Source organism: Diorhabda sublineata, chromosome 3 (genome assembly GCF_026230105.1).
Source record: "Diorhabda sublineata isolate icDioSubl1.1 chromosome 3, icDioSubl1.1, whole genome shotgun sequence".
Taxonomy (NCBI): domain Eukaryota; kingdom Metazoa; phylum Arthropoda; class Insecta; order Coleoptera; family Chrysomelidae; genus Diorhabda; species Diorhabda sublineata.
Window position 1 is genome coordinate 4463681 of NC_079476.1, and position 17568 is coordinate 4481248.

Consider the following 17568-nt stretch of genomic DNA (forward strand, 5'->3'; position numbering starts at 1 on the left):
TTTTAGGTCCAGTAGAAGGTTTCAAGAAAGGAGGATAGCAATCATGAAGATGTTTAGCTTCAGCAGCAACAAAATCATATTCAACTTCGAGTCGAACAATAACAGCTTTTTCTGTACCATCGTCATGAGTCCGAGCTGATGATTTTCTTTTCTCATACTTTTCATTCAATTCCTGGCCACAAAAGAGGCGTAGTTTTTTAAAACCAAAAGTTTATTCACTGGAACCTAATCTAGTACGAGGAGGACTTACTGTGGATGTTCTGGCTTCTTATTATTCACGTCGTCGCTCATTAGTTGCAGCAATAGAAGACTGTCGTGTATAATTTTCACGACAATTTTCATGTATTGTCACAGTTTCCCGAAAATTCATAGCTCTTTCGATACTTAACATCGATTGATGTTTTTATACCACGTTCAAAAGTATCAACTTCACTTTTAGTTAAAAGTTTAGAACAAATTAAATAATATTCTGGCATTTTTGTTATAAAAATCATCCTAACCTATCCTAACCTCTCTTAACCTATCCTAACCTATACTAACCTGTCCTAATCTGTCTTGATTTTTCGTGAAAATAATGTATTTGCATACTTTTTCCACAGAAATTCTTCTATGCGTGCGTCAATCATCATGACTTTTCACACACAGATAGATCTTGATGAGATAAGTAAAGTTTCCGCATAAAATAGATATGATAAATGGATTTCTCGTAATATCAATAGTCTATGTATAGAGTTTCATGATAATCGTTGTGGGGTGGCTAATCATACTTGTGCCACTAATTTATTGTCTTTCATAGGGTCCGGATACAATAGCTGAATTGCTAGCGTCCGGTTGGTTTGCCATTGGAACGTAAATCAGACACAATAAAGAAGTCTTGGCCAGATTCATCAGGGTAATGAAAATGCACCCGTGTTATAATGGCGGACCAGGAGGCGGTATAACCTAACGTAACCCACGTAAAAATTACTCCGGTTTGCATACCTATATTTTGCATGGCATCTAGAGTTCTTCTTATGGTACTAGTTAGTATCGCATCGTTATCGAAAGATGTGTGCCGGCAGCTGTTTTGATTTGATTTGTTTCAAAACATACCTATTATAAGGGGTTTTCCAATAAGAGGTGTTATTTTGATATTCAAAAAAAATGACATTTTCTGAGATAAATGATCGGATGTTTATTTCATTATAAAGAGGAAGGTATGCCGTTAATAATGGAACACATCAGCCAAATGGTCGCCACGACTGCGCTTACAGGACCATATCCTTTTCATGAAATTTTCCTTAACCAAATTGAAAAGCGACTGTTGGCGTAGACCTTATCTTTCACGTGGCCCCAAAGGAAAAAGTCGCAAGGTGTTAAATCACAAGATCTCGGTGGCCAATTGTGATCACCTCTTCGAGAGATAACACGGTCCGGAAATCTTTCCCGTAAAAGATGGATGGTTTCGTTGCTTGTGTGGCACGTAGCGCCACAGTCTTGTTGAAAGTAAACGTTGTCCAAATCAATACCATCCAATTTCGGCCATAACAAATCATTAATCATCTCTCGATAGCGCAATCCATTCACCGTAACTGTTGCTCCAGCCGCATTTTCGAAAAAGTAAGGTCCAATGACACCGCCAGACCATAAACCGCACCAAACAGTCACGCGTTGAGGATGGAGAGGATTTTCAACAATAACTCTTGGGTTTTCCGAGCGCCAGATTCGACAATTTTGTTTATTGACTTAACCACCTAGGTGGAAATGGGCCTCATTCGTTAAGATGATTTTTCGATGAAATTCCGGATCATTTTCATGCATTTCAAGTACCCAATCAGCAAAGACACGACGTTGTTGATGATCGGCCGGCTTGAGTTCTTGTGTTAACTGAACTTTATAGGCCTTAAGACCCAAGTCTTTATGCAAAATACGGTGTAATGACGTTTGTGGAATGGCTAATTCCAACGAACGACGAGGAATGGACAAACCTGGGTTTTCTTCAACACTTTGGGCTACAGCAGCAATATTCTGAGTTGTTCTTGAGCGACGTGCACGGGTTTTATTCTTCACATCACTAACCTGTCCCAACAGCTCAAATTTTTCCACCAATTTCTGTATTGCGGTCCGAGAAGGTGCTTCACGTCGACCCAAAAATGTTTTAGTTTTACGAAGCGTCTTTGCCAAACTTTCACCATTTTTATAGTGAATTTTAATAATTTCCATTTTCCATTTTCATTAATGGCGTAGTTTCTACTTGTCAAATGTCAAAAAATGACAGCTTCAAAAGTGACACTTACCGAAATAGCGGGCTGTTCAAAATAACACCTCTTATTGGAAAACCCGAGTTGCGAACTCGACTTTTCAGGAATAATAAATAGAGTCGAAATTCCCTTTTTCAAAGGACAGTATGTATTTGCCGCGTGCCTCTTCTTCTGTCATACCATAAACCGCAATTAAGTGAAAATATTTTACAGACATTGGAAGCTTGATGCTAAGCCCAGTATACCCAACTAGTTGTTTCCAGACAAATTTTTGAACTTCACTTCAAAAAGTAGTTAAATACTTACAATGTGTTTGTTTGCTACACATACAGTTTGTGGTAACTTGGAGTACTGTTTGTTGTACACATTCCAGCACCCGGACGCTAAGTGAGATAGAGACGCCTATTGCAGGATACACCAGTGCACAGTTTTAAACACAGCAAACTGCAATATCACAGGATATTCAAGGATACAGTAAGCTACATTGGAGTTTACAATAGAACACACCAGGCTACACAGGTAAAGCTAAGACACGACTAAAATACCAGGACACAGCATGGAAGATGAGGGGCACAAAGTGGGCATGATGCAACAATATACACATCAGGATCTACATGAAACAGTACACGGACAACAAGGACATGAAGAATTGTGAGTGGGTCTGGCATACTATGCACAGCACATGGTCTTAAATGTGATATGATATGATCATTTTTAAACATTTATTCTATTGAAATATTCTTAAGCAGATTGGACTAACAACACTTTGTTAGCACTATCCTTTCATTTCTCTAAGTACTTACCCAAGTTGCAACTTTGTTGATACGAGGGTTGCTACCTAAGTTTTGATAATTGTCGAAGCATTTTTTCCATTTCTAATGAGTTACATGTGATTTAAACGCATCAACCCATTCTTCAAGTGTAGAAACCATTGACCTTAGTCGGAACAACTTCCACTTATAGAAACTGTCTATATAGAAGTATTAAATATATGAATATCTGTCAAAAAATGTCAAGCTCTATGAAAGCAATGTCAGATTTGACATATTCACATCAGTGTTGCCATATCTGAAAACTTAAGTAACAGCCCTCGTAGTATAAGTACTCGTTCGCTTGAAGTAATGGATTTTTTATGAGGTATGAATAATAAAAAGCAATCTGACATACATATTTTATTAGATTCTGATGTTGCAAGTATCATCAATAAGAAAATAATCAAGGTACATAAAAACAGTTAACTAAGTTGTACAAAAAGAACACTTAATAATTATTGCATCATTAATCAATAATAAAGCATTTTTTAAATAAAAACATGTTACTTTCATTCATAAAATTGTCTAAAATGACAATCTGAAAAGAAAAATCGTGGTTAAAAAGCAGAAGAATAAAATTTATTCTAGTTTTGACATCGAGCAATACTTTCTAAAAAGTAACAAGTTCTTTTAAAATAAGCTAAGAAAAATTTTATGTATATTATACACAAAACAAAAAAAAAATAAATCGTTTTTCTCATAAGAAATATATTCTTTGGATATTGTGTATAATATATATACAGAAAACCATCTGAAACATATCTATTTCAAAGAAATTCTTTTTGATGAAATAGAAAATAAAACAGCATTTTCTTGTTACAAAATGAATATACCCAGAAGTTGTCCCATCTATTTAAATGTACTTAAAATTTCTGCATCAATTATAAGTGACTATGAGGCCTAAAAAAGTTGGTATAGTAGTTTAATATTTGGTTTAAAATCTTTTTACTATTTATTGATATTTTTTCAGATTATTATGTAAGTTTGGAATGAAAATAAATATGGACACAAATAATTGTGATTTTTATCTGATAGTTGAATAAAATTGTTGTGAATATTCTTTTGTGAACAAAAATGCTATTTTTTCCCTGACAGACATTAAGTACACATAATATAGGAAATACATCCCATACTAGAATCCTAATATGGACTAACATCGTGAAAATAGTTTTGTTAATTTCCTCACAAATACCAATATTCCAAAAATATTTGTTAGTTCAGCTGTTCGAATTTTCAAATATGAAAAAAAAACTGTTGGACATAAAATGAGATACTTCCATCCAAGATTGGTTCAAAATAAAAACAGGATAGAAAGATATACTACAAAGTTGATAACCTCACAGGTTTAATTTGTATTTTTAACATTTTTCCATAATTTAGAATAAATTATGTTTACTGGTTTATTGTAAATTATCATCTTCAGAGAGTAGTAATCTCAGTAACATGGATATTAAAAAGTGTGTCAGCATAGGCACTGGAATGGTAGGCAAAGCAAGACACTTGTCCCCCTCCTAAAAATTAACTGAATATTAAATAAATTTCCGTATTTATTATTTTTCTCAATGCTTGGTGAAGCTTGGTGAATTTGTTTAAGTCGGAACAATGCTCTATGTTTGAGAATCAGGTTCAGATCGAGCGTCACGTTTCATTCTACATCACATAGTCATCACGTAGTCAAGGACTTGAATAAAATTCAAGATGTGCAAAGTTCAGTACTTAAATTCTTTCGCGAAAGTCGATATCACAGAAAATATGTTAACCAAAATTTCCTTGTTTTATAAAACTAGATGGTCCACTAAGTATAAATCTATTAGAATATTTTGAGGAAATATAAATTGCAATGAACCATTTGTCTGACACACTGATTACATAGTACTTGTAACCAAAATAAGATCCATAATGGAGACAAAGATGTGGAAAACAATGTCAAAGGGTGAAAGTTAGCGTTGTTCAATAATAGAGGAGATAGGAGTACTGAGATAGGAAAAAGGATGAAAAATAAACTACTCACAAAACAATTGAAGATGAATAAATAAATAACAATGATAAGACCAGTAATGATGTACTCAGCTGAAACAATAATACTAACAAGAAATTATAAAAAAAAATTGAGAAGAACGGAAAAAATAAATCAAAACAAAATTAGAATAAGTAAAAGTTAGTGAAGGGAAATACAGGATAGGAATTAACCGAGAAAAATTTACTGAGAGTCGAAAATATTATAAGAAAAATCAAAGCTCAGCGTGTTAAGTCGTTGGGGGATATGTATGGAGAGAAGGAACAAAATCTATAGCATTCAATATGATGCAATGAGATCAAGGTGGTAGAAAAAGACGCGACAAGCCTAAGACAAAATGGTTAAAAGAGGTGGAAGATGACCGAAGCAGAATAGGAGTTATAAACTGGCAGGAAAAGATAGGAAATAGGAAGTATGTATACCATACGCACAGTGCTCGTTTTAAGGGTAGTATTTTTAGCATGACATTTAGAATAGACACTACTCATATGTTTTTGATCTCTTTACATTTGATTTAACATAGTCCAGATATAAAACAAATATTTTATATTATTGAAACAACGTATTATTATAACCAGTAGCTCTTCAGCTATACTTCAATAAATGTAGTTTACTTAAAATAAGTTACCATCAACCAAATATTGGTATATTGTGTAACGTGGAAGTATCTCACATTATCAACATCTGAAAATTCAAGCATGCAGCGTAAATTTGTAATTTTAATGTATACAGACAACACATAGATACATAAATTTTTTTCTACATAACAAAACCATTTTTTTACTTAGATGAACTAGTAAATAGAAAGCGAGTGAGAAATTTTTTATGTACACAACCTACTAATCATTCTAAATATTAGTAATACATATTGCAAGTTGAGTTGTTTCAAAATTATTATCTGTTAAAACATATCTTATAAGCTAATTATCTGTAAAAAGGTTTCAAGGGATCAGCTATAAAATAATCATAAACCATACCAAAAAGATGAAACTGACATTCAGTGACCCTTATTTTGAGCTTTTATACTGTAAAGTGTAAACTTAAGAACAAGTTGTGGGAATATAGTTAAATATAAGGTGACCAGACGTTTCGATTTCGGCGGGACAGTCCCGATTTAACGCGTCCCCAAGATTCCTGTGGGTGCAGTCAAATGTCCCTCTTTAGAAGTTTGCCTCAAATTTTGATATGAAAATACTCATTGATTCATTGTATAGAGCTAATATCATTTTAAAATGTCTTAACTAAAAGATAATGTGATGTCTCAAACGTACTACATAGAGGAAATTTATAATTATAAAGTACTTAAAGTATAAGGTATTTTTTGGACCAAAACTCGGGTTGGTGTCCTGCTTTGGTGTTTCGAATTTATGGTCACCTTAGTTAAATACCTAGAAAAATATATAATATTGATAATTATGTACAAAAATGAGATGTTTGATTAAATTTTAATGACTGTTTTCTTCATCAAGAATTTTTCACTGTTTTGTTATGAAGGGTAATCTTTATTGAGCTCGAGATCACTCTTAATATATTTTATAAAACTAGCATGAGGTGTAGAAGTTACAACAATGATACCCAATATATTTGTGGCAAATATACCTTAAAAGTAAAACTTCTAGTCCTCAAATTGGAGTAATTCATGAGTCAAGTAATGTATGTTCTCATATGACAGAAATATTTGTGTTTTTTTGCTCTACGTTATAAAATAGAGAAAAAGGACACAGAAAACTAGGAAGAAAGCTACTATCAATTCAGTAATACTACCATCCAAAGGAAAGTTCACTTTTTTTATATTTCATAGACAAAGTTCTAACCAATAAAGAAAAATAACAATTTACCACAAGTAGACAGGTTAAAGGATTTCTTATGGATAAAAATATAAGAAATGTTGAATAGAAAGATAAAGACGAAATTGTGGATGATGAATTACAACCCAATACATTGATGGAATACACTTTGAAAGTATAAATTCTAGTCCTCAATTTGGAGTAATTCCTAAGTCAAATCTTATATGTTCTCATATGGGCAAAAGGACACAGCAAACTAGGAACAAAGCCACTATCGATTGATGACTTTAGTAACACCACAATCCAAAAGAAAGCTCACTCTTTTCATATGTTCATAGACAAAGTTCTATGAAATTCAGAAAGATAACAAGTACCAGTACCAGTACGCAGAACCAGATTATGGGATTTCTTATGCGGGATAAAAGTATAATAAGAAACGTTGGATAGAAAGATGAAATTGTGGATAATGTAATACAATCCAATGAAAAAGTGAAAGAATACTGGGCTTACAACACCAGTAACAGGTTGAATTATTGATGAAAGTTTGCATTATTCTGCGGTATTGTATTCTAACTTTATTAAGAGTTATGCAACGTGAAATGTGAAATATTTCACGTGAAGAATGTACTGGCACATAGTAGACATTTCAGAATCTTAAATAATACCATTTTTCTCATTTATAGGGAACAAAATGCTATTAATGCTTGCCTACATGTATATATTTGTACTTTGAATTATTATCCAGCGCAATGACCTGATCTTAATACGGCAGAACACTTATAGGACAATTCAAGTTAGTAGGTTAGAGCTTTACAGCATCCATAAGAGTTCTAGATCTGTTATTTGGACTAACAGAAAAAAATCATTTCAAGTGTACCAAGAAGCTGTGTAGCAATAATCCAAGCAAGATAAGTTAATTCATTTCAAGGTTTTTTAATAAATTGTGCTATAAAATGTTTTTCGTGCATCCAGTATTTTCAATCAATCGTTGTTTGACACGGCTAAACGTTATTATACAGCCATCATTTTAGATTAACAAGCTTTATAATTTTTTCCTGATTTTTTCATTTTACAAAATGGTCTCCTTCTACCAATCTCAAATTTTCAGTCAGTATATTGTAAAAATTTAGACCATAACTGAATTTTGAATTGTGGTTCTCCCCAGGCTATTTTTAAATCTTAAATTAGGATTTTTAATTCACAAGAAATTGGTACAATGACAGATGTTTCACAGATATTTTATAATTTGAAACAACTCCATTATACAAACTTAAAAAATATGAACAAAGTAAAAATAAAGAGAATCTATAACAATATCTGCATAAATTAGATTTCCCTCAATGTTTTCTAAATACAAAAAAAACTTAAACTCTATTTAAATACTTTGTTATATACACCTAAGTTAAATAATTAAATTTTTCTGAAACAGAATTTTTGGGGAATGTTAACTTTGGTATAATTATGTTTACCCTAGGTAATGGTTTTTTATCAAGAAATGCGTTTTGGACGATTTTTAAAATATATTAAACCTTTTATTATTAGAAAATTTTTGGTTCAATTAATAAATGGTGGTCTGAAAAAAATCTTGTAAAGGTTGCATCAATTTACTAGCAACAGAGATACACACATGAACCCTTGGCAATGAAGATTAAATTGATATTGATCATTTTAGAAACATTTTTCAACAATGGGTTTTCTTTGTTAGACTAAAGATTTTTTTAAATATAGGTTAAAAACCGCCAAAATTTTGTGAAATAAAAAGTTCCACAACCTAGAGCCGTTGGTAAACTTTGCATTTTGATAATAATATACACAATAATTGTACATCAATAAATTATTTAAAAACTAAAAACATAAAAATTCTCAAAAGAAAAAAAAATTAATACAGGTTCGTAAATATATAAAAATATCACAAAACAAAAAAAAAAGAAGAAAAATTGAATGCTAACACAAGTAGAGTTCGTGTGATGTTGAATTTTTTTTGTAAACCACAGTTAATCCCACTACTTAATTTGTAAAAAATGAAAATTGAACAGTGTAAATAATAGATGTTCATGTATATAATAATTGCTATCAAGTTTATATCAATATGAAATTGAAAAAGTGAGACTTGTGTAATTCAACTGAAAATATAATTTGAAAGCAAAAAACGCTTCAAACAATGGGGTTTGTTTCAAAAACTACTAGATCGAGCTCAAGAGAAACAAAATATAATTCACATTGGGGATCTGTCACCATTAGGACTGTAATCCTTCAATAGTTCCCTCAACCTCAATATTTCCTTAGTAGCTTGAGCTAAGTCCCCTTGCAGACCCAACTCCTTTTCTCTTAACCTCTTCAAATCTCTCTGACAATTCTAAAACAAAAAATAATTTATATTTATGCCGAATTCAAATATATAAACAAATAATTCTCAGGGTATATACAGCCTCGTGATTCAAATATGTTTATTTACTTATTTGATTTTGCTTACACAATAGGAATGGAAGTACAGGAAAGGATTGGCTTCACGAACAATTGATGCTAGATAAGAGAAACTAATAAATCAGAATACAGACAGCAACAAAATAAAATAGGATGAAACAAGAAAGCAGGCAAAAATCCATGAAAGAGAATCTGGAAGCAAAAGAAGAAAAATATGTGAATAAAGAAATACAAAATCTTCACCAGGAGATGAGAAGAGCACAAGGTGGAAACCCGAAAGCACTAGGGAACTGTAGAGATAAAGAGGATACAAAATTTTAGATGAAAAAAAGTGGGCGGAAAATTTTAATAATCTACTGAATGACAACAGTAAAGACTCCGATATCATGGAACAACAGGCAACAGAGCATGAGAATGGAAAGGAATGAGAATCTGGAAGCAATAAAAGAAAAATATTGAATAAAGAAATACGAAATCTTCACCAGGAGATGAGAAGAGCACAAAGTGGAAACTCTAGAGCAATTGGGTACTGTAGAGATAAAGAGGAAGCAAAATTGGAGATTAAAAAAAGTGGGCCGAAAATTTTGATAATCTACTGAATGACAACAGTAAAGACTCCGATATCATGGAACAACAGGCAACAGAGCATGAGAATGGAAAGGAAGCAGAACATCCTTCAGACACGGAGGTAAAACATGAAATATGGCAAATGAAAAATAAGAAAAGTGAAGGAGAAAATGGTATCACAACGATGATAGGTGTCCGAGAGTTACACAAAAGGGAAATGTTGCAGACTGATAACAGAATTTGGGAAGAAGAGCGGTTACTAGATTATTGGAGTAACGATATAATATGCCCTATCTATAAGAAAGGTGACAGGACCTGCTGCGAAAAAAACAGGAGCATAACACTGCTGGATATGATCTACGAAGTTTTCGTCAGAATAATAAGAAACACATAACTAAGAAGTACTGTTCATAGATTATAAGCATGCTTACGATACAATAGAGAGGAGCTTTAGAATTTTTAGGTGTACCAAGAGAACTGATAAGAATGTTGAAACTGATTCTGGATATAAATGAGATCAAAGTATTGTCCGAAGGAAGATTATTAGAAAATTTTCAAGGGAAGAAAGGACTGAAGCATTGACATACCTTAACCAATTCACTTTTTAGCCTCTGATTGAAAGTAATAACAAGGAAAGCGCAAATACAAACAGAATGTTTAATCTATCAGCGAAAACATCAAATTACAGAACGGAAAACGAGGTATATCATTTGGAAAAAGTTGAGTTTTTCGACTATAAGGATAATGGGACGAACGAGATGGAAAATCTGATAGAAAATGGATGTAGAGCAACGAGGTCCTTCAATAATATTCGAAAAGCACAATGAATTTCCAGAGCAGGAAATATAAGATTGTACACAACGATGATTAAGCCTATTGTACGGTATGGGTGTGAGTCCTGGGTACTAACCCAGAAGAGTGCTAAAAAAGAGATGTGTGGGAGAGAGAGAGAGAATAATGAGTCATGAAGAAGAAGAATAAACACTGAGTGGAAATTTATAACGAGATTAATTACGCCGATAGAGCACAAATGGACAGAGGCGGAGTTGGAAGAAGAAGAGACATGCGAAAAAAGGAATGGGTAGGAGAGGTAACTTCCGATTTGAGAAAGTGGGAATAATTAAGTGGAGTGGAAGAACAGAAAATAGAGGACAGATACGGATATACATGTTTAGGATTAATCATACTTTGAGGCGAATTTAATGTAATTGAAGCATTAAAAAAAATTAAGTTTGAAAATTCATTTTTATATGATGTTATATAAATATATAATTAGATCTCCCAAAATTGGGGACGTTCATAAATCTTTATTTATATATTTACATAAATATCTCGTTTCGCGGCTTTTCTGTGGGTATTGAGTAACTAGAAACGTGAAAAAAAAATCTTAAAATGTAATACCAAGGGTTACCAGTCTCGCACTTAAATGTTTTCTGACCGTATTTACCAATAGAGACACTCCTGAGTAATTTCTTGAATACCTCTAGTATTTAGAAGAGTATTTGAAGAGTACTTCAAACAATGTGCGCAGTTACTTATGTTCTTGGAGACTTTTGAGAAGAGAATTTCATAGAAGTTTTAGATCGGTTGGGGTAAGGAGGGAAATGGTATGTTTGGGTAGATATTTGGATTGTTTACAAAGAGAAATTCATAGAAGTCTTGGATCGGCTGGGCTAAGGTGGGAATTAGTAAGTTAGGGTAGATATTTGGATGCTTTACAAAGAGAAATTCAAAGGAGTCTTAGATCGGTTGGGCTAAGGTTGGAATTGTTTTGTTTGGGTGAAGTTGGATGGTTTACAAAGAGAACTTCATAGGACTTTTAGATCGGCTGGACTAAGGTGGGAATTGGTATATTTGGGTGAAGGTTTGGATGATTTACAAAGAGAAATTCATAGGAGTCTCAGATCGGTTGGGCTAAGGTTAGAATTGTTTTGTTTGGGTGAAGGTTTGGATGGTTTACAAAGAGAACTTCATAGGAGTTTTAGATCGGCAGGGATAAGGTGAAAATTGGTATGTTCGGGTAGATATTTGGATTGTTTACAAAGAGAAATTCAAAGGAGTCTTAGATCGGTTGGGCTAAGGTTGGAATTGTTTTGTTTGGGTGAAGTTGGATGGTTTACAAAGAGAACTTCATAGGACTTTTAGATCGGCTGGACTAAGGTGGGAATTGGTATATTTGGGTGAAGGTTTGGATGATTTACAAAGAGAAATTCATAGGAGTCTCAGATCGGTTGGGCTAAGGTTAGAATTGTTTTGTTTGGGTGAAGGTTTGGATGGTTTACAAAGAGAACTTCATAGGAGTTTTAGATCGGCAGGGATAAGGTGGAAATTGGTATGTTCGGGTAGATATTTGGATTGTTTACAAAGAGAAATTCATAGGAGTTTTACAACGGCTGGGCTAAGGTGGACATTGTTATGTGTGGGTAGAGATTTGGATGGTTTTCCGATAGTTGGCGTGTTCATGTATGGACTCGAGTGTCGAGAAATCGAAGAGCAGTATAGAAACTTTATTCGTTCAGAGGTAGTACAATTGCTGTTTGGGGAGTACCGAATTGTTAGTACTTGATAGAGACATGACTGTTCAGATTTACGTAAGTTATAATCATGCAAAAGTGGTAGAAGAATGTTGCAAGTACTCGTATATTGCGTACAAGGGCAAACAAACTCTTACATAAAAAAATATTTAATGAATAGCATCTCCCACAATTTGTGAACTCTCCTAAGTTTTGTGGAGCACTTTATAACATAGAAAGATCTTTTTTTATAGAAAATGTTTTTTTTTTAATTCTTCTACTCATTCGATTTTGTGCAAAGCATACGACATTATATTAAAAATGGACTTACCACATTCTGTCTTAATAAATCTAGCTTGTCACACTTCAATTGTACCACTTCTTGCATTAAAGATTCAGCCGTAGGTCCGGACGTACTTCCAGGTCTATCTTGACAAACACTGCAAGCCTTGGCAGCTGTTTCCGCGCTGGACATGCTTTCCAAACCAGTGTCACTATCGATATATCCACCTGCCAGATGTTCCAAGTCTTCGCTGGTCAGCGATGAGTCGTCACTGGCCTCGGATAGAGCCGGTCGGGCGTGAGCATGTGCCGTTAAATCGGGTGATGATGTCGTCGAAGAAGTCGGACTTCCGCTCTTCTTACTATTAGACGTCATAGATGTTTTGGAAATGGATCTGCCGCTCTGGAAATAATATGTTTTCAATACACAACGTGAACATTTTATCGAAAAAATAAGATGAGCTAATGTAATGAACTAGTCGAGGCGGAGTTGACCTTGTGAACTCCAAATTTGTACTAAGCTTCTTTGAGTATCGATTAGCTCGCTTTAATACATTCGATTCTACGAAGGCGTTCAAATATGATTGAGATAAAGGCTGAAGATGGTGTGCCTCTTAGTTCTGAAAGTCACGATTTGTTCATGTATTAGTTAACTGGGCTCGTTACTAAAAGTGTAATATAGTTTTATCGCAAACACATCTTCTATGCACGTGCTACGACTATGAGTGAACGTCAAACGTCAACTTTTTTTGATATGGGAAAGCATTAAAAACACAAAAATTCTTCAGCGTTTACGAAATAAATTTGACAGTGAGTGCCTGAGTAGGTCTGTTGTATTTAAATAGACTGAAGCGTTCGAAGATGGCCGCGAAACCAGCAACACACACACAAAATTGGAGGAGCGTTGGATAAATGTTGGTATCATCCACGAACACCTCCAGTATCGCAAAATAACTACGCGACAGGTTCTGAAATTGTTGAACTTCGAGCAAAAATTCATACGGTTGGAAAATTATTGTTGTTTGCTGACAAAATAAGAGGCGGAAGGGGTCGGTTTTTAACGCGATTCTCTACTACGGAAGACTAAAGAGAGGAGGAAACAGGAGGAAGAGACGTCAGTCAAAGCGTAGACAACCAGGTCCGCTGGTAAGATTATGTGTACTGTATCTGGGACCGACGGAGACTTCCTGTGCACGTAGCGCTTCATAAATCACGCTCTATACAATATCAGAAATGAAATGGGAGATACTAGAACATCTCCATACAGTCCGGACTTATTACCCTGCAATTTCTACATGTTTTGACCACTAAAAGAAGCCCTCGGAGGTCGATGACGAAATAGAGGAGTTTGTGCGAACATGGCTGTCCGAGTTGTACATGGAATTTTTCTGTACTGGCATCAAAAAGCTTCTCGAGAGGTGGCAAAAATTTGTAAGTAATGAGGGAACTTACCAAAAAAATTGAAAACTTTTGTAAATTTTTCGATAATAAATTAATGATCCAGAGCGGTTGTCTCTATCTCTATCTTATAAGTTAGAAAAAAATTATACTTACAGATGGTGTACATTCGGGTATTGTCGGCTGTGATCCTTTTTTAGATAATTTGTCATGTCCATTGGTATTCAAATTGTTATCACTTTGACTGGGTTTTACTCTGGAGGTTAAAGCTTTCTTCACAGAATCGATAAATCTTGATCCAGGACCGGAGTCGCTTTTCGGTGTGCCCGGTGTCAAATTAGCATTTCCACCCAAAAACTCGTTAGTTTTAAGTTTGAGCTCTTCGGTTAGAGATTGTAGAAGAGACGTACGGGTGCGTAACTCTAATTTAGCGAATTTATCGGCTTTATAGCAAGCATTTTCAGCGTTTATCAATTTAGTAAGGAGGAATTCTTTGAATTCTGGGCCGTGTCTGAAAATGGCGGGCGTAGGAAGAGTTGGTCCGAAGAAAGGGACATCATCTCGTGCTGTAACACTCACTTTGTATCTGAAAAGAAGTAAACAAACCTTGTATGAAATTAATCAATTAATGGGCTAATTTTTGGTCGTACTAGAATAATTTTTAATTGAAGTATAATAATTTAGCTACAAAAACATGTATTGCAAAATGTATCATAATCAAAATAGCGTCCAATCAAAACTAATACCGATAGAAAGCAAGAAACTCGTCGTGATCTACATAAATTTTTGTTAAATATTGTGCAAAATGATCACAAAGATAGTAAGGTCAAATTTATTATCTAATCAATAATCACAAGAATTTACTACTTCGACACCAATGAGAATACTGAGTAGAGTTCGATTATACATTAATAGTGTGTCAAAAAAGTTCAGCGCTAATAATAAATATCAAATTTTAATTTTATATCACAGGACATTGCACATCTATGTCACAGTTATCGATTGTTAATCATTTTTTGTTAGCTCAAAGTAATCGAACAATCGTGAAATTGTGAAAACAAGGTTACAGGAAATATTCCAAACTGCACGAGTTAACTATTATAGAAAGGGATACCAAGTGTTTTCATTTATTTTGCAAGGGAATTAGTAGATCTACATTATATTCTCACGAACTCGTTCACGACAGAGCCCTGTTCGGTTATGATGGAAGAAGAATATAAAATTTGGCGCAAAAGTTCCAGAAAGCGTTTGTTATCGTTTTTCTAAACATGTTTTTATATATACGGCGGCGATTTGCTTATATGAGCTACAGATTTCCTAAGAAGACCTTTTCATTTATTTGTTTGTTTCCATTCTAGAATTATCGAGAACTTTTTTAAGTATAAATACGTGCTTGTTTAGCAGCAAGCAGTCAGTATATAATTGAATGTCATAGTGAACGAAATATAGTGAGTAGTTATTATAAATAGTGTCTAATGTAAACGTGTAAATAAATTAAGTAAGAGACAAGGTTTATAAATTCACCCCACCGTTATAGTTTAAATGAATAAATAAGAAAAACGTTACTATTATAACGTCATGATTCAACTACTTGTTTCACTTTAATGCGGTTAATAAAACACGAAGAAAAGCACTCAAATTGATTTAATTGTTTGTTAAGATTGAGTAAACTAATCACATAAATAAAACATTGAAGACAAAACAGCTTCAGCTTGCAATTGAAATTTCACTTGAAGTTGCTACGGAAGGATTCGTTGCAAATTGTTTGACAATATTTTCTTTCAAAAAGGCAATTGACTTGCCGTATCTACAATAATCTAAAGACGTAAGGAATTAGCTTCTTTTATGTGATATTTGATTACCAATTGATTACCTTGCCTAGAGACTCTTTCTTAGCAAGCATTCGGCTTCAGTTAAAGTATATTCAGCTGATAATCAGATTTGGTTAAATTTGATTTGTTTCAAAAGAGTAATCAGCTTGCCATACCTCTAATAATCTAAAGACTCAAAGAATTACTCTGTTTCTTTTATGTGATACTTGTCTCCAAGTTGTCAGTTGAAGACTTTTCTTCTTCTGTATCAATCAAAGTATATACAACTGGTAATCAGATTGGGTTATATTGGACAATTTTTATTTAATGGGACATTAGAATTCTTCCAAAAAAGGTAATTAACTTGCCGTATACTTGTCTTTCATTTCCGTTTTGTAAAATTGAAGACTTCCCTTCGGCATCAGTTAAATTTTATAGAACTGGTACTTAGATGAAGTGACATTGGACGATTTGCATTGATAAGTAATTCGATTATTTTCAAAAAGGCGATCAATTTACTGTATCTCAAATAATCTAAGGACGCAATGTGATATTTGACTTCGATGTACATTTTCGATATTGCAACCTTCAAGTTCTTGACTGGAGACTCTTCTCGGGAAGTGGTATTCTGCTTTGATCAAAGTATATACCACTGGTACTCATATGGAGTGAACAATAAATTTGAAAAAATCAAGAGAAAAGGTAGAAAAACACGTTATTAAGAATATATGTTAGCGAAAGACATTAATAATCAATTGTGTGTTGAATCAAATATGGCTGTAAGAACTTTTGGTGATTATAGTACATCATGTGTAGACTAAATATTTCTTTGTTGTGTTTCATCAATATTGTTCATTGTAACTTATTTCGTAGTAACTTTCTGAATTATTTCTATTTTCAATTTATTTTATATATAACTCTTAACGTTACTTTATGTTTATACCATTTACCGTTTTCAATTAGGCGATTAATTTGCTGAATATTTTGTCCATAATGATGATATTGCAGATTTTTTGTTTACGTTGTAGAAGCATCGTTCATAACTCCTTTTATAGCAGTTTTTTCCATTTATTCTCAAGTGTTTGCTCATGAATAAACTCGCAAATATCTTCCATCTTTTCCATTTTTATAAATAGTAATCGATCCAATATAACCTTACTTTTTAAGTGATGCGAAAGATTAATGATTTTTAGGTACCTAACACTATAATGTGTAATTATTCGATTAAAATGACATTGAAGAACATTTAGGCGTGTAAGTTGGAATTTCTGGGACCGTTGGTGATATTCAAACGCTCTCTTCAGAGACTGATGGTAAACTAAAACCTAATTACTCGACTTAAATTTTCCCACCAATAAACCTTTTTCCGCTACAATTAAATCCAGCGGGAAAACCTCCTTAGCGGGAATCCTCACATTCATTCCTTGACTACCAAACTATAGAGTGGGTGCCGTGAGGAATAAGCAATTTGCCCCTATTTCAGCTGATCTTACATTTAGCTGCTTTGAAATGCATTCAACAATTTATTATTGGATAAAATTTTTAATCAGTTTTATGATTATAACTGGCAGCTTGATTAGCAATACCCGATTTTCCGGTCCGTCCTTATTTTAAATGAGCTATGTGCTCTTTAAACCAAGCAATGACACATCTCTTAGTCTGCCCAATATACTTCCCGTCACAATCACCACACTACTCTTTTCCAAATTTGGTTTCT

The 17568-nt window shown here is 33.6% G+C and overlaps 1 protein-coding gene across 4 annotated transcripts in view; it reads right to left on the reverse strand.

The window, feature by feature from the left end:
- Positions 1-3397: 3397 nt before the first annotated feature.
- The window catches only part of LOC130441391 (rap1 GTPase-activating protein 1), a 990184-nt gene continuing 976013 nt past the window's right edge, over positions 3398-17568 (reverse strand). For 3 of the 4 annotated variants that reach the window (XM_056775055.1, XM_056775056.1, XM_056775058.1), the window contains 3 exons: positions 14197-14626; positions 12692-13045; positions 3404-9212 (listed from right to left, as the gene is read on the reverse strand). In XM_056775055.1, coding sequence (XP_056631033.1) covers positions 9072-9212; positions 12692-13045; positions 14197-14626 — 925 coding nt within the window. In that variant the 3' untranslated portion in view covers positions 3404-9071. Of the gene's footprint in view, positions 9213-12691; positions 13046-14196; positions 14627-17568 lie in introns of all 4 variants that reach the window. The other variant, XM_056775057.1, reaches the window with a different exon arrangement.